General features: G+C 42.9%; 1 protein-coding gene and 1 long non-coding RNA gene across 7 annotated transcripts in view; one reads left to right on the top strand and one right to left on the bottom strand.

Annotated features, from left to right (window-relative positions):
- Window positions 1-18,738, bottom strand: part of LOC306929830 (rho guanine nucleotide exchange factor 9) — a 214,906-nt gene that overhangs the window by 136,611 nt on the left and 59,557 nt on the right. For 4 of the 6 annotated variants that reach the window (XM_079510560.1, XM_079510563.1, XM_079510564.1 and 1 more), the window contains 3 exons: window positions 15,602-15,845; window positions 13,123-13,191; window positions 5,874-8,457 (listed from right to left, as the gene is read on the bottom strand). In XM_079510560.1, the coding sequence (XP_079366686.1) occupies window positions 8,282-8,457; window positions 13,123-13,191; window positions 15,602-15,845 (489 nt within the window). In that variant the 3' untranslated portion in view covers window positions 5,874-8,281. Of the gene's footprint in view, window positions 1-5,873; window positions 8,458-13,099; window positions 13,192-15,601; window positions 15,846-18,738 lie in introns of those variants that run through there. The other 2 variants (XM_079510561.1, XM_079510562.1) reach the window with 2 other exon arrangements.
- On the top strand, window positions 1,977-6,424 carry LOC306929872. Its single transcript, XR_013790846.1, has 2 exons — window positions 1,977-3,296; window positions 3,636-6,424. It is a non-coding gene; the product is annotated as an uncharacterized lncRNA (long non-coding RNA).

The raw sequence follows: 18,738 nt of genomic DNA, 5'->3' as shown, positions 1-18,738 counted from the left end.
TGAACATGGTGGACCCTGTTGTAAACAAGTGTAATGCTTAATTGGGTTGTCCACTCACAGTTAACAGCCTTTGTATTGAGTTTGTGCTTGAAATGTACTGTAATTCTGTTAATAACATTTTCAATCAATCAATCAATCAACCTATTGTCATGTTTTGATGTGGGGAAGGCATATTTCAGCATTTCCACAGCCATCTTGTGTGTAAATGGCAAATTTGGCCTACGGGTGGTGCTAGAGGAAAGGTGAAATCACCATGCTCTGGGAAGCATGAAGTTGCACATGCCCTACCGGCCCTACCTGGGCCCTCATCAAACCCTGTACACTCAAGACACTGCCCCCGCTGCCACCCTTACATCTCCATATATGGAGCTGACCTGTTCTGACATTCCATATGTTGATCTGACCACATCAAACCCTGTACACCCAAGACACGCTCCATATATGGCCAGTACAGAATTTATTCCATATGTTGATCCTACCCCCCATGCCAAAGTGCCAGCGCTCGCCCAGCAGTCTGCTGTCACCCAGATCCGACATGTGATGGGACATCACATGTCACACATCATCACCCATTTAAAGATGGGACATGAATTCATCATGAATTCATAGTATAACATTATTCATACAGACATTAGTAAACACTAAACACAGTTTCAACAATACAATATTTACTTCTCATTTATAAAGCCCTGACTTTAAATGGGCTTCCACAAAATACTTAACAAAATACTTAACTAACGACTATACCTAAATTTAAAAAAGAAAATTGAGTAAACCTATTACTAAGTGTTAATAAAACATGTATTAACACATTCAGATATGCTTATAGTTTACAGTAGGTCCAGAGTGGACAAGACATTTAAATGAAATGGCATTATGAAATCTGAGGAGATACTTCCTTTTGGTTCCTGTAGAGGTCACTCATCACCCTTAATATAATAATTAAATAAATAATATAATGTTGCTGTTGATGTTTTTTCTTCCCTTGACTAATCCAATAACGTGATGTGAATGCAGTTACACCACCGTGTGTGTGTGTGTGTGTGTGTGTGTGTGTGTGTGTGTGTGTGTGTTTTAAATTTGTTGTGCCTCTTGCACACATGCATACTTATTGCTACAATTACAATATTTATCAAATACATAAGGAGTTTGTGGACTTTTTTATTTATAATAGTATCTATAGTAGTGTGTGTGTGTGTGTGTGTGTGTGTGTGGGTGTGTGTGCATGCATGCGTGTGCGTGTGTGAGAGGTATATTAAATCCAAATCACACATGTTCTGACATGAGTTGATTTGTATAGTTAGTTACAGCGAGAGTGAGGTCTAGCCAACACCAACTTGGGACTCCTGGATCGATGTGTTGTTTCTTTGAGTTAAATTAACACTGTATTTTACTGTTTAGGGTAGATAGATGTCAGTGATAATCTATATGTATATATAATATATATATATATATTTATATATATAGAGAGAGAGAGAGAGAGAGCGAGAGAGAGAGAGAGAGAGAGAGAGACCGTTTTATTATTATTATTATTTAATTTTTTCAAAATACAGGCTCTGTGGAAGTCAATAAATTAGGCATCAGAATTCAACACGACCAAATGGGAGGACATATTTCTATAAGTCTCATGACTTATTGATTACATCACAGCCACTTGGCAGGCTTCAGTTCGGTGTTGACAGTTTGCTAAACTCTTTTGCAGTCTGAGAATGTTCAGTGTGAAAGAATGTTCACTAGGAAAAGGCACCTGCAAATACTGAAGTCTGCCATTCTTCCAGAGGGGGGAAAAACGGCTGAAATGTGTGCTGGCCAGCCTGCAGGTGTAGGAAATGGGCTTTACACACAGGATGTGATGTCACACAACAGGAAATCCAACACAATGTACCCAATGTACTCAATACTCACAACAACTAAACCTAGAGGCACTCGTACTCACAAGCACTCACAAGCACAAAACCTGGAGGCACAGCTCTGTATATAGAGGATTTATTTTCAACAAAAGTACAGCTATATCAGATATGATTTCATTTTTACAGCGAAATACAACATATTCCCAGTGCTTCAGATTACATCAAAACATATAATGTACATACAGTAGACATCTCCACTCTCTCATTCACAGTTTCTGGATTGAATAGGCATTATTTTTCAGGTTTTTTCGTTTTTCAATTTCTACAACAAATAAAATCAAAACCGAAAAGGCCAGCGAGGAAGAAATAAAATAAAGGTTTTTGCATATGATGACATTTCCAAACGATAGTGTAATATTATGTGAGTAAATGTTCTGTAGGAGTTAAAATCCAGACCTTAAACTAGATGGTAATATACAATGGATAGAGCATAAATCCCATAGACTTCATTCGCCTTGTTGTACTTGAAAACCACATGGAATATGGCTTTGTGAAAAAACTCCATTGTACCCTGACTGTTCCGAAACAACGCAGGACTAACTGCAAAAGCCAACTGCAAGAAATTTGCTACTAATAACGTTTAATAATTAATGATGTTGCGGCTGCGCTATTAGTGTGTGTAAATGGGATTACTGCCGCATGTGCCCCCTGGATCGAGAGGAAAGAGAAAAAAAGAAAATGAAAAGCAATCACTGTGGGATAAAATGTGCATGTTTGGTTGATTTGAATGACAGCAGACGAAGGATCAAAGCAAAGATTGAAGATTCCTTAAGAGTATAATCTGCTTTAAATCCGAGTGAGAGCTGCATGTCTTCAGAGCTCTCAGTGCAGCGCACACAGTTCATAAAGAGTATGTACCAAAAAAAGAAAAGGGGGAAAAAAAACACTGGAAATGATTGTTATTCAGTTTCATAAATACAAATAAGGAAATCATTGATAATGTCAAAACCATTACTCTTCAAGGAATCATTAATGTGCTTAAGACTGCAGCATGATAGGAATTGCAATGTAGGCCTACTGTACTGTATATGAGTGTCTTCAGGATTACGGTTTATTTTTAGCTCATCCCATGAGGTTCCTCATTTGTTCAGCTCTTCTGCTCGACTACAAATCTATATTATGCACACACCCATCATCTGGGCTCATGCACCCCTATTTGGTTCTCTGAAGCCATAGAAGAAGAAGAAGAAAAAAAAGATACCCGTTTAGCCTCAGCGGTAAATGGCATCCCTTCAAATAACCAGTGGTAGGAAGGTGAGTAGGTTGGAATTTGAAACATTATACATTTTAATAATAGAATATATGGACACCAGTGTGAGTGTCAGTGCCTTTGAATTGAACAGCCCATTCTTTCGATTCAGCGTGAGCTCCAAATAAAAGATCCCTGTGATAGAGCAGGGGTTCTCAACCCGTGGGTCGCGACCCCTCGGGGGGTCGCCAAATTATTTTCAAAAAAAAAAAAAAAAAAAAGATTTTTTTTAAAATTTTATTTTCACGATTTTTCAAAAATAGCAGACCTACAAGCTCGTAGCGCGCGCTATGAGCTTGTAGATCTGCTATTTTTCAATAGCTAAATTATAACAATGCTTAAAACACCAAAAGGGGTTCCCGCCCAAAATGGGTTAAGGTTATTGTAGCAGTCAATTTATATTGGGGGTCGGGAGGGGGCGGGGCGGGGGTCCCGAGACATTGCCAAAGCATTTCCGGGGGTCCCCGGCCAAAAAGGTTGAGAACCCCTGTGATAGAGGGATACCTGACTTAAAATGAGTCATGTGCAGGTGTCACTATACAGAAATAGCAGATCTACAAGCTTGTACATGGGCTATGTCCAGTGCGTGACACCCGCACTCACACCACTACTAGCTCACAACACATCGCAGCGTGACGCGTTGTGAGCTAGTGCAGTGGTTCTCAGCTAGTGTCCACTGGTCAGCTGTGAGGATATTGCAAGTGGGCCCCCAAATAATTGGCAAAACACAAACATTTTAATAATATAACATTAATATGAACCATATATGTAAAAAAAAAAATCATGATAAATAAATGTCATGGTTTTATTTCTTTAAAACCTTGAAAAATAAGTGCCCAGTGATACTGCTAAATAGGAACCTAACGTATACTATGTTAGTTCCACTGATCCAAGGCAGAAACACAATCGCTTGATTGATCATTAAGATAAAAAATGTTCTGAAAATACACGCATCCCACCCATCGGCGGCCGTGTTAAGTCGTTGTTAAGACGTTCAAGTGCATGGGCCCAGATCCAGAACAGGTTGAGAACCACTGAGCTAGTGGATCGGCTATTTCCGATAATCATAAGTCAGGCGTTAGTATAAAGTATAACCCAGGCTGTGAGAGAACAGGGGGCAGGATGGACATGGCAGAGAACTCCGTCATGTGAGAGATGGTATATATGGATTCACTGTAATTGGACCCTGGATTGTGGGAGTCATATCGGCAGCGAATGAAGCAAAAACAATCCGTCTAAAGTCGTCTTAAGTCTCATGCAAAATATCGGATGCCACAAGCATGCATCTACCTGTTTACTGAGGTCTACCGCACGCGAGAACTGGTACACCATTCGTCTCCAACGAAAAAATACCAATATCCAAATATATGATCTGTTCTTTTTACAGTATTTACAGTGTGTTTAGCTGCTAAGTGTAAAATAGATGATTGTTCCTTCGGTTTCGTAATAGTCGTAATACGTAGTTACGTACGTAGCTCTAAAATGTGAAAGTTGACTGAGCCGAGAAAAACCCAGCGTCTTATGTATATTCAGGTTACATCATAATGTTCTCTCAACATTATGTATTGTGGATAACTGTTAAATAGACTACAAAGTATCTCTAAGTCATCTCTAAATGTCTGAAATTAGAATTTACGATCGTTGTGCAAGAAAATAACATCAGTGATACTCTAGTGCGATATAACAATGAGGTGGCCATATTGACGTGTTATTAAGTCACACTGCACAGTGTCTACTCATACTGTATGGAAAAGGTCCCGCTTTGGGTTTCTGTCCGAGTGGATCTCATGCGCTGGGGGAGGTGAATTCCCAGAAAGAGAGAGAGATAAGATAGAAAGAGAGGACAGGGGGAGAGATGCAGAGTGGAGAGGAGAGGAGAGGGGAGAGAGAGAGAGACAAGTCCACACTGAGGGAGGGAAAATACATGACTAATTCAAATCTGCCTGTGAAACTGAATAGATAATCACTAGTGGAATGCTAGAAGGCACTGGTAGATATAGCGTCTCTTCTCTGCAGCAGAACAGGTCAGCAAGTGCATGTGAGAATGTGCCTCTTTGTGTACGTGTGTGTGCGCGCGCGCGTGTGGCGTATGTGTTTCTGTGTGAGTAATGATGCGCGTGAGCTTGCGTGCTTACATGTGCCACGGCACACATACTTTTGCATGCCAGCTATGTGTGTATTGGTACTTGGTAGTGAGAGGGGGTCGGGTGTGGGGGTTCTGTGCATCGGACCTGAGGTTTGGTGGTCTGTTATCTGTTGTCTGCGCCAGACGAAGGGGAGTTATCATCCACAACTATCACACTGGGAGTCGACCTCTACAGCACTGGTTCTCAAAGTGGGGTCTTCCTTGACGTGGGTCCAGGTGGTCCCCAGCTAAATGAGCAACATTTTATACACTCACATTTTATTTTCCGGCTATTCGAAACATTTTGAAATATCTTGACAAATCGTCTCTTATGGGGGTCCTCCGCACAAATTGCTTTCCAATTGGGGGCCAGATTTTGGGGTCCAGGACATAAAGATGTTTGAGAACCACTGCTCTAGACCCCATCCCACTCAACCCCATTCTCAGCTTTCTTTACTGAAACAGAACATAAATTACACAACACACTGACAAAGCAATTCTAACCTTCCTTATTTTTGTTTGGATTTTTTCTCTCCAATAGGTTATAAGGCCCGTAAGAAGGCAAAACAAACGACATTATAACAATATATAACTCTTTCATATCACTGTAGTGAATAGTGAAGATATATAATGATATATCACATTGCACGACTTGTTCATACTGTATACAGTTCATCAGATGATATAAATCCAAACACAAAAATGTACTTCTATAATCTGAGGTCAAAATAGGTTTACAGACCGTGGTTACCGGTCTGCTTTTAAACTCCGCCTGGGGACAGGAATACAACCTTAAGAAAAACATGTGAATCAGTAGTTTTCCTGGCAGAAGCCCTCTCTCACACCTCCATAAACGTCAACGTCTTCCAGTGCTTCATACTGTCTGCTTGGACACGACAGCTTGGGGAGGGGTCGGGCGTTGTTGATTTAACAAGCCAATTTGAACAGGCATCACTCTAACACTGTTAAATCCACAAACAAATGTCACGGTGCTGAAGGCCAGAGCAGCAGAGCTACAGTGGATCAGATAAGGACGACCGGGGGGGTGGATGGATGGATGGATGTATAGATGGATGGATGACTGATGCCAAGGTTGGAGCAGTTGTTTGTAGAGATGCATCAATCCAGCAGAGATAAAAACCTGCACACTACAGAATGAAGCCATTCCCCCTCCCCCTACCACAGGCTTGCTACAGCATTGACAAATACTTTCAATAACTTTACATTTTGCTCGTTCTCCCATGATATTGATTCTGAGACCAGATTAATTTCAAGCGGTTCTTTCGCCGCATACATATAGCCTTTCAGCTCATTTTGGTCGGGGGAATCTTTTCTCCTTCATCACTGGTGCCGCATGCAAGTAGAATCAATTTCATATCCAGAATAGTATCTGTGCCCGGTGGAATATGTTTGTGCAGCACTCTGATGCAAATACAGAAACGTAATCTCTTTCCTGAAATTGGTGCTGTGCTTTGTTTACGACGGGAGCGATACCAAAATGGTTAACTCAACTGACTCCAAAAGAACAGGCGTTGCTTTCCCCTCTGGCCCAATGCATCAACTTCACCTCAGCTCTCAGTGGATTCCTGTAGGCAGAGCCGCTGGAGCTCTCGTCTGAATACCCAATGAGGAGCCAGCACAGTGCTACAGGGGGGCGGGTCTCAGGGGAGTGTGAGGGAGGGGCTTCAGCGCTGTGGAGGGCAACCTGCCTATCTACGCATTTATGGCTGTTTCATCTGAATAGAGAGCTCTCGGCGGTTCCCATATATGACTGCTAGGATATGAATATATACCCTGTCAAAAAGGATGTTAATGTTCCACTGATGATAATGGCTATCGATTTGCTCCCTGGCCCATCATGACATGGCTAATGGCATACTTCCAAGCGGATGAGACTCTTCTGGCGGGAAGAAGTGACTCACAGAGGAGGAGCAGGTGGGCAGATAGATAGAGCGGACAGGAATGATGGAGAGAGAGAGATATACGGCAAGAACGGAGAGTGCTACTGTATGAGACGCAGAGGGTGGGAGAGAGTGTGCATGGGGTAACGGAGACATAGTGGAATCGCTGAGAGGAAGGGCGAGGTCCAGTTAGACAGACAGTCTGTGTTCAGTGTTAGACTGGATCCAACTCAACGGTAACGCTGTCAGCAGAACATCACAGGGGGGGCTTCCGCTGCTGCAGCCCCTGATCCGGATCCCAGGCCCGTCATTATACGAGCTCCATCACACAGCGCAAGTTCAAAAGAACACCAACAAGCAAACTCACATAGCAGCACAGCACATCTCTCAACCGGGCCCTGTGTGTGTGTGTGTGTGTGTGTGTGTGTGTGTGTGTGTGTGTGTGTGTGTGTGTGTGTGTGTGTGTGTGTGTGTGTGTGTGTGTGTGTGTGTGTGTGTGTGTGTGTGTGTGTGTGTGTGTGTGTGTGTGTGTGTGTGTGTGTGTGTGTGTGTGTTTGCGTGTTTGTGTTAAAGATGTGGTTAAAATGAAGCCATAAAACAAAAGGTGAATAACTCCGGGGACATTCAGACAGTTGTGGGTCGTTTTTTAGCGCAGAATCCGCAGTCAGCAGGACAAAAGCATGAATAACTAAGAACGTTACTACTGTAACATACAGGGAGTGTGAACGTTTTTAAATCCAAGTCTTCGGTCAGTCCTCTTGGGTCGACTAACCACACTCTCCATATTGACATTGGTCCTTGTTTTTTTAACTCCAGAGTCTCTGGTGTTTTGTGTGTGTGCGTGTGTGCCTGTGTGTGTGTGTGTGTGTGTGTGTGTGTGTGTGTGTGTGTGTGTGTGTGTGTGTGTGTGTGTGTGTGTGTGTGTGTGTGTGTGTGTGTGTGTGTGTGTGTGTGTGTGTGTACGCGTGCATGTGTGTGTGCGTGTGCGTGTGCGTGTGTGTGGTTTTTAATTTTCTTCATGGTGGGACAGGATCATCCGATGTTTTAGTGCTTCTAAGAAAAAAATAGCTGTTCCTTCAGCGGAGTCTGTGTGTCTCTATTTCTTAAATGGAGTTAATCGACTAAAATTATGCCAGAACGGAGCCTGGTTCCTTTTGGATTGACTGTATTCATAAAGCTCTCCCTGTGCCATGTCCTCTGTTACCTCATACTGCCCCGCCGAGAGGGGGTCCTGGGGGGGCGGGTATGAGGGGGGCGTGCACCTGTTTACACCTGGGGGAGGGCAGGTGCAGGAGAGCGAGAGGGAAGGAGGGGGAGGGGGGGAGGAGGAGGGGGGCGAGTAGGCAGCGTAGGTTGGACACAAAGCAAAGAAGAAGAAGAAGAAGACGAGAGGGGGGATGGGTGGCAAGAAAGAGGAAACATCGTCATTATTTGCGTCAGAGAACGAGACCACAGCACGACATTGATTCATGCTTCCACAAATAACCAAACCAAACCAAACAGACAAAACACAGAGCCAATGAGTCTTCATAGTGATAACATTGGTACACTATGATCATAATGGTGACAGCTGAAAATGGTGGACAAGTGGAAGTCATTTCCAGCGAATGAGACAACGGCCCCGACTAAAGGTGCTTTTCAGGCAAACTCTGTGGCAGGCAAGCAAGAGAACCAATGGATCACATGGAATACAGTGATCAAGCGTTTGGATGAAGGTACACTGTTCTTCTATGTTTGCAGACAACGTGTTTGATTGAATAGCACCCACACAAGTGGCAAAAAATAGATCCAACAGAAAGCTGTTAATATGCACTTAACTACGGTTTACAATGCCATTTTGCTATGATCTACAAGCATCACAACTATACTATTATAATAAAAAAGAAATAAAAGTACAATTCATATTTGGAGATGAAATATTCAAAAGTTGCCATGGCATCTAATAATAATAAAAACAGTGGGCCCTATCTTATACCCGGCGCAAATCGGCGCAAAGTGCAGCGCAATAATCATTCCCAGTTTATAAGCGACGTAGTTGTCAATTTCACAATTATTTAATTATTTCATTATACATTGACTTGAATAGGCTTGTTAGTATGCCCGACGACAGACTAACCAAAAATACTTTTAACTGGGACATTTCTAATGGTTACCCCTGGGCCAATAAAGTTAAACCTTTTTTTATTTTTTATGAATAATTCACCATTTATTTATTTTAATGGATTATGCTGTAATATTCATGAAATGCAGAATTATATGTTCCTTATAATAAGAAGAGATTTGGGCTGTTGGCTTATGGTACAAACCAAAACTAATAAGGTTCAGGACCATAGTCCTGTCACACAAAATGCATCCAAACGTCAACGATCATTTTGTGCATAGTTATATTCTGGGACCTTACCATTAGCTATAGAAACATGCAGATTCATTGCTACTCCTGATGAGGATAGAATTTGTCTATTGTGTGATTTGGAAGAAATCGAAAATGAAATTCATTTTTTGTTTAGATGATTATGGAAAATCTTGAATTATGTTTTAGGTATTTTACTATTTTCATTTTAGCAGATTTCTTATCTATCCATCTATCCATCTATCCCTCACCAACCTTAATCCGGTCGTCTTAACGCACCCCTCACAAACCTTATGTCTAACCAATGCTATGTCTAACCAAAGGATGCCTCCCGGACTGGGAACATTCAGAAAGAGGAGTTCTGACCTCGTCTGAAGTTTAACGCAGTCCACCAGCTTCTCCAGTTTGCCTATATAGATCTATATATATCAGGAATCTTTCTAAACAACCCTCATGTTCAACAATGTAGATGGCATTGCTGAGAGACTTGAAGTTACTGAGTTAATGCCAAATTATACCCATTTTCAGTTAGGAAGCCTAAGAATATAAATACCACTCAACAAAAAAGTGATATTTAATTATGGCCACCACAATGATGGATAGGCCCCCTGAAAAGTAGGCATGGCCAATTATCTGGCCAGGGAGTCATTTTTACTAAAACAAGCTCATATTGGCCAATTTACATTTTTCCAGTTATTCACACCAGGCCTTCTCAACTTGTATTATATTGGCTCCCACTAAGTTTCCCAGAGTAGTTGGGTTGGAAGTAATTGAGAGTTGTTAGTTGTTATGAACACATTGGTGAAGAAAGCTATTATTTTGCAGATGGCTAAAAACCTTTTAACATAGGTCAGAAATTTGTGATTATTCTTTTGCAATCTAGAAACACTGATTAGAAGTATATTTGCAGGGGGTGCATGATACACATTTCTTCCCACTAGAGGTGGTTTAAATCAAATATCCTAATAACTAAGAGGATGAGTATGTGATTAATTAAATAATGTATCGGCAATTTGGCCTTTTTACGCCGTATGTATTCATATGTACCTCCCCGCCGATGATGCCTTATCACGCCTTTATTTAATATCAATTGATTACAGTGATCCCCTACGTCCAGTATGTGCTCATAACACTCCGGTTCCGGTGCGGTGACATTATTTGTTTTGAATATCCACTGGTTATGCTGTCTATGGGGATGCTGTCTATGGGGATGCTGTCTATGGGGATGCTGTCTATGGGGATGCAGCTTTTTGAACGCTAATATCTCGGATTCTTCTTTTTGGGTAAAAAAAAAAGCTTGATTTGCGTCTCATTTCTCTAAACGATAGTATCTCGCTTACAAAAAGTTCCTAACAGCCGCAGCACGTTCGCAGCACGTTCCCCATCTACATCATTATATCACATTAGTAATGCTGCTCCTGTAGATGGCCGCGCGCGTTAACGTTGCGAAACAGCAGATCCTCAGAGCAGGTCCTTAGTTTCTCGTTCAGTATTTAAATAGCTCCATGGTGCAGGCGCACCTGGCTTTTAAACACTTACTGAAGTGTATCTGATTATTGCACAGTAAACTCAGTAATCACTTAAACTTTAACCCCCTATTTTCCTCTACACTAAATCTCTTATTGGTCAAACATTTGCTCCAGAATAGGGACACTAGGGTTAATGGGTTAAAAGGAATGGGAAAAGACACCATAGAGATTATAAGACTAACTGGTCTAATTCATGTTATGCCCTTATCCCCTTTGTACCGAACACCATACTTTACGTCTAACTAGTAAAATTGGAGTTGGACACACCCCCAAGTTATTTGCACCATGCGCCACCTTGTGCCATAGTTTGTCTAAATAGGGCCCAGTGTCTTTTGTCAGGGGTCTTTTCTTAAACACCGTTTTGGGTTTTGAGAGGAAGGGATTGGATTTATTTGGGTCGTGGTGTAGACCTGTTTATCTTGGGGATAGACAAGATAACACTGGTAAGACAGATTCGACTGTGGCTGCATGCTCCAATGCCATCTCCAATCACAATGGCTCCCATCGCTATAGCAGTTGCCATGGCATCTTGTAGCACTACCTCTAGAGAGAACTCTAATGCATATACCTTTATCATTCTCAAACCATGTCCATACAACATGGCCCTCATTCTGAAGATGAAATCTAAAAATGAATCTGAAATTCAAGAGAGTACTTCACCTTGTGCCAGCCATGTTACAGACACATACGCGCGCACACGCACGCACACAGAGCACTTAGAAAACAAACACCTCACTGACAGACTTGTACATACACAGGGATCGTCAGAGAGAATATTCCAGCAGTGGTAATTGGTTAATTTATTATTAATTTATGGATGGTCATTGGTCATGCTTGCCATGAAAATCACCAAGAAGAGAATCACCAACATCAGTAATGATAAATGTATGTCGACACATCTATCCTACCACTAAAATGTTATTTTTAAAGGACAATACTAGTGGTTTTCAGATGTGAGTTCTTTGTCATGCTGGTCTGGACTGGAATTTCTCCGCCCACTTTTTGCTTCCATTTCCGAGGTATTTGGCATGCAATTTTGTGTTCATTTATCACCGCCGTTGCATTGCAATGTCTCACGTGTTAGTCTAGGGGCTGGATGGATGAATGCTATTTCAAACACCCACCAAAACATAAAATAAAAAATAAGACGCTATGAAAATCATTTCCTAAGCTGTGTGCCAAAATACAGTTCGGCAGGAGAAGGCACATCTCCTATTATTAAAGGTTTAGACTCATACTCACAGGAGAAGGCACATCTCCTATTATTAAAGGTTTAGACTCATACTCACACGGATCATGCTAACTTTCAGGGAGAGAAAAACATTGCAGCGGAAGAGGTTTCACTGAAAGTAGCGACTTCAGTGGGTTTGAAAGGATACTGTATGGCTGTGTCCTGGGACAAAATGGCTGCCCCCGATTGCTCAATAACGGACAAAAGATTATACTGTATAAGTGTACCTGTATATAATATGACTATTTTGAAAGGAGAATAGAACAGGAACCCCAAATGTCAAACACACTAGAACTGTCCTTTAACGTCAAATGGCATGCAAAAACAGCCCTCTGTCTTTTCATTGATGCTTAACAAACTGTTTAACAAAGCAAATCGATTCATCATCATTAACGGGCTGAGAGGGACACTGAACTCAAAGGAAACCAAATGCCATGAATAATAATGTATACTGTGAAGACATCAATCCACTTCTCTCTTATACGTCTTATACGACTTATACGTCGTCGCACGACGGCGTCCCTCACCGAACATAGCAGATCTACAAACTCACAACATGTCGCATCCACGACACGTTGCGAGCTTGTAGATTGGCTATTTTCGGCGTGCGACTCAGTCTTATGACGGGGCATAAATTGGGCATAGATAGCTCTTTGCAGCGCTGTGCGGCTAGTCCGGGTGCATTCGTGACAAGCGGAGGTACAGTATGTGCACGTCTTATGTGCGTGTGTGAGCAGATCGGCTGAGAGTAAACAGCGATGAGAAGACAGAGCACAGCGTCTACGTGAAGAAAAAGGAAGTCACCTGCTGTCTCCGTGTTGCCTCACCTTTCTGTTTAGTCACCTTTCTCACGGTCATGGCCGCCTGCCGCTTCTGGTACTCCGAGATCTCGAAACCTGAATGGATTGATCAAGTTGAGACTGAGAGCAACAACAGCTACTGTACGTATAGCCAGAATGATCATTGCAACGAGAGGCAAGCATGCAGTCAGTACACAATGACAATTACGCAAAAAAAATGGGGAACGGTGCTAGACCACCAGCGGCTGGTCTGGACAAATAAATAAATAACTAGACCAGTCAACCCCCAATAGTGCGGGGACATTCAGACCATTCGGACCCCCCCCTCTGGCGCCCCTGACCAGGATGTGATTACCTCAATAAAAATGACCAGATCTGATCAGAACATTGAATGGCAATCTTTATAAGCCTGACTTTATAACCAATCTGTATTGTAGAGTATAGAATATACAACATAACTAGTATACATCTGCAGTGGTTGGAGGTGGTCTCCCTACTCTTCTATTGAGACATGTTTACTCTGCTCTGCTGTCAGGTAGGACATCTACTGGTTCTTCTATTGAGACATGTTTACTCTGCTCTGCTGTCAGGTAGGACATCTACTGGTTCTTCTATTGAGACATGTTTACTCTGCTCTGCTGTCAGGTAGGACATCTACTGGTTCTTCTATTGAGACATGTTTACTCTGCTCTGCTGTCAGGTAGGACATCTACTGGTTCTTCTATTGAGACATGTTTACTCTGCTCTGCTGTCAGGTAGGACATCTACTGGTTCTTCTATTGAGACATGTTTACTCTGCTCTGCTGTCAGGTAGGACATCTACTGGTTCTATTGAGACATGTTTACTCTGCTCTGCTGTCAGGTAGGACATCTACTGGTTCTTCTATTGAGACATGTTTACTCTGCTCTGCTGTCAGGTAGGACATCTACTGGTTCTTCTATTGAGACATGTTTACTCTGCTCTGCTGTCAGGTAGGACATCTACTGGTTCTTCTATTGAGACATGTTTACTCTGCTCTGCTGTCAGGTAGGACATCTACTGGTTCTTCTATTGAGACATGTTTACTCTGCTCTGCTGTCAGGTAGGACATCTACTGGTTCTATTGAGACATGTTTACTCTGCTCTGCTGTCAGGTAGGACATCTACTGGTTCTTCTATTGAGACATGTTTACTCTGCTCTGCTGTCAGGTAGGACATCTACTGGTTCTATTGAGACATGTTTACTCTGCTCTGCTGTCAGGTAGGACATCTACTGGTTCTTCTATTGAGACATGTTTACTCTGCTCTGCTGTCAGGTAGGACATCTACTGGTTCTTCTATTGAGACATGTTTACTCTGCTCTGCTGTCAGGTAGGACATCTACTGGTTGAAAATATCAATAAAGTTATTTCAGACGGTGCACCGGATTGTGACTAGCTGCGTCGGCATTGGTTATTATAGTTCATCATATCAGGAGAGAACTACATAAACATACGGATCGTAGCTTTTAAAATAATCACACCCGTGTGAAGTGAGGGGCTCTTATCGTCGTACATCATCATACATCATCTCATTCCGACCAATCACAATTTGCGTCCTCACCTTCGTCATCAATGTTTGTGTAACGCAATGTTTGTGTTTACACAAACACTCAAAATTGTCCATTCATTGTCAATGGCATTAAATGTTTGTGTTAGGACAAAATTTGGGTTACACATACCAAAAGCTGGACATTGGAGGGGCTAACACCCCTCAACAAAGCGCGACATTCCTTGGCTTCACAGGCCTTCACAATACACAGAACTACACCATGTACTGTATCCTACCTAGTATGATCTGTTTTGTGAGGGCATAGTCCATTTCTGGTGAATGTTTTGTGCCAACGTCGCATCATACAGAGCGGCAGCAAATACTGTTTGTTTGCAAAATATCAAATCCCGGTTGTCGGCAGGAGCAGTGCGTTCCAAATTCTGCAGGAGCGGGTGGAGCAAGGTTATTGGTTTAGAATTTAGTTTTTGAGGGGCGCTAGCCCATCCTATATTCAGCTATAGTGTAGATGTTTGTCCTAACACAAACATGAAATGCCTTTGACAATGAATGGAGAATTTGCGTCATATGTGTCTGAGCAAATCGACATGTTATGTAATGATGATGTACGATGATGGCTCTCATCATCGTACATCCCCTCACTTTTTAATTTAATTTAGTTTTCTCTTAACTTTTCAGATCCTTTTTAGAAAGAGTTTAACATTTTTGAAAGATTTTTTTCCCCTCCAGATAACTAAAACTGTTTTTCCAATTCTAGTTTGTATTATTTGGTTCAGTTAACTATGGTCTCTGTCAGGTGGCGATCGCCATGTGTCCAAAACTCTACTTTCGAGCTTGCAGATCTGCTGCCTTTGATGCTTTTGTGTGACGCTGTATCAACTAGAATGTTCATTTACGGGAAAAAAAGATAAGAGATAAGAGGTTTCTGCCCGACAACAACGCTATAATAGCCTTGTGGACGAGACGAGCGCGACTAACCGATTTTCTCGTCCTCCTGCACCATCTTCCTCTCCTCGTGGAAGGCCCTGAGCCAGCGCAGCTTCTCCTCCAGCTTCTTGGACAGGAAGATGTGCATCTCCTCGCTGTCTTTGTTGCACAGTTTGTAGGCGTTCTTCACGCTCACGTTGAAGTCGTCGTCGCGCCCGTCACAGGCGTCCCGCACCTCGTAGCGGTCCATGTCGATGCGCCCCTTATAGTACAGGATGTCCCGGCGAATCAGGTCCTACGGGGGAAGCAGGGAGGACGTCAGTGTGTGTGTGTGTGTGTGTGTGTGTGTGTGTGTGTGTGTGTGTGTGTGTGTGCTGTCAGCCTGCAGGCATCCGTCCCTAGGTGTTCTGAAAAATATGTCTTATGCAACTCACTCCATCTGTTGGCCCCGACACACACACACACACACACACACACACACACACACACACACACACACACACACACACACACACACACACACACACACACACACACACACACACACACACACACACACACACACACACACACACACACACACACACACGCGCACACACACGCACACACACCACAGAACAAATCTCCACAGTGCATTTTTGCATTCTGATGTAAGAGAAATTAAGGAATTATGATTTGAACCGTTGTCCATGCCTGGTTGCGCATCACGTTGTGCACCATAAACAGTTATAAGCTCCGGAAATCGTGATGTAAGGCGATGTGAGCTTGTAGAATGGCTAAGGTCGGCTTTGTATAGCCTACTGTAAATCAGACTTAAACGGGTCTGAACATAGACAGAGTAGGAAAACAATAGTGGCATTTTATCATGAACATTCGTGAGGACCAATTATATGAATTGAAGGTAAGTTGAAAAGTGGTGAAGTGGTCCTTTAATGTACAGCTTACAAGATAAAGTGAGACTCCAGGATCAGATAAAGAGGAAAATATTTATCTGAGGTTGAAAACGGGTCACGTTTGTCGTCCAAACAACAAACGTTAGCATATTGTTGAGCAGAAACCCCACAGCTCCATATTTAAACTTTTTTGGGGGATAAATTAATGCCCTACCCCTACTTTGCCAAACTGCAGTGTTGGACTGTAGACGAGACAGGTCCATTTGGTTTAATTTGTACACACTCTGAGTTAAATGAACACTGAAGATTTTAGTGTATGGATTAGAATACTAGGGTCCCAGAGATAAAATATCATGAATCAAAAAGGGGGTTGTGGTTGCCTGGCCCTAATGCACGTCAAACTGATGCGAGTCCTTGACATTTAAACAGTAGAGAATCACTGATCTATATTCTATAACACCTAACGGCTTTCTTGTGTCTGTATCCTTTTGAATGGATTTTCAATAAAGTTTTCAATCAATCAATCAATAAAGGATGGTGTTATGTGTACATCTCATTTTATGGTTTAGAACAGTGATTTTCAACCTTTTACATATCAAGGTCCATTATTTATTCAGTAGTATGAGCCCTCTCAGCCCGAAGACTTCCACGCTGTATTGATGTGGTACTATGGTACTATGGAGAAATAACAGGCAAACGTTGATACAAATTACAATTCTTCATTTTCTAATTGTGCAGACTTCTTGTGAATTAACTAAGTAATGCAGATGTTTAACAATCATTTTACTCTTGAGCGCATACAATTAAACCATCATTTCACACTCTCTAGAGTTAAAGATCTATAAGGGATCTTTTGGTTAATGGTTACCAACTCTTCCATCATTTAGCTGGGGACCACCTGGAACCTCCTCAAGGACCACTGGTGGTCCCCGGACCACTGGTTGAGAAGCGAAAGGGGGGGGGGGGGGGGGGGGGGGGGGGGGGGGGGCAAAGAAAGAAAAGGACAAATAATCCAAGCCCAGCGTGCTAATGAGCGTGCAGAGATGGTTCCGCGTCTCCAGGTGCTGATAAGAGAGATGAGAGGAAGGAAGCCAACATGCTACACGCTACACGCTTACAAACACGGCCACGGGGCAGCCGCTACGCGTGTTGCACCGAGGACCCCGCAGAGGGAAGACGTGGGATTCATAATGAAGCGTGTCTCGCGGCCCTCGCCTCTTCCGAGCGGGCCAGGGCGGAGAAGGAAGGCGGGCCAGGCCCATGTTAACAGCATGCTAACACGTTGTTGTGGTAAACAAAACAGACGGACATACATACTGTACACATTCCTGAATGCTGTGTAGATGTTCAGGACAGATAATGGAGGGCCGGAGTTGCGTGGAGGCAGAGCAAAGGAGGAAAGCACATGAGTGTGTCACTGCGCATGTGTGCTTGTGTGTGTTTTTGTGTGCTTGCGTTTGTGCGTGTTTGTGCATGGGGTGTTGTGTACAGTACACACAAGATACAAGAGATTAAGTAATCATCTCTGTGTATGTGCGCGTGCGTGCGTGCGTGCGTGCGTGCGTGCGTGCGTTCATTCATGTGTATCTCTCAGAGTATGAGCTGTGTGTTTGTGTATTTGTGTGTGCATGCATTTGCATGTGTGTGTGTGTGTGTGTGTGTGTGTGTGTGTGTGTGTGTGTGTGTGTGTGTGTGTGTGTGTGTGTGTGTGTGTGTGTGTGTGTGTGTGTGCGTATGTGCGTATGTGTGTGTGTGTATTGCTGAGCCTATCCAAGCATAAAGCTTCCTCTGACAGGACACTACAGCCTCGGTGCATTAGGCCACAAAGTAACACAGCTCCATTTAGAGACGAGCACTCAGTGTTTGGACAGGTCTTGTCCAAGCACACAAAATGTATTTTAGATTACGCAATGCCTTCCCAGCACGTTGGCGAGGTCGTGGGGAGTCATAATGCCTTTTCACAAGTCCCCCTAGCTCCCCGCACGTGCGTGTGCACACACACACGCACACGCACACGCACAAACACACACATATAAACAATATATTAATCAACGACCCACCAATCCCTCGACCCGCAAAAACAAAAAGTAGCCTACCGACCGGCTTTCCAACACCCAGCAGTCCATTCAATTGCTTTCGAGAGAGGGGAGAGAGAGAGGGGGGGGGGGGGGGACTGGGCCATTTCCCCATCAATTTACATCTGTGCAGCATTTCGTTCATAATGTTCCAATTGTTGTTAGGCCTACTCACGCCATAGGCCCTTACGGAAGCATTGCAGGTCTAAAATCCAAGTTC

Source organism: Electrona antarctica (genome assembly GCF_951216825.1).
Source record: "Electrona antarctica genome assembly, chromosome: 1".
Taxonomy (NCBI): Eukaryota; Metazoa; Chordata; class Actinopteri; order Myctophiformes; family Myctophidae; genus Electrona; species Electrona antarctica.
The sequence above is the reverse complement of the archived record's forward strand: the minus strand, read 5'-3'. Positions and strand labels throughout refer to the sequence as shown.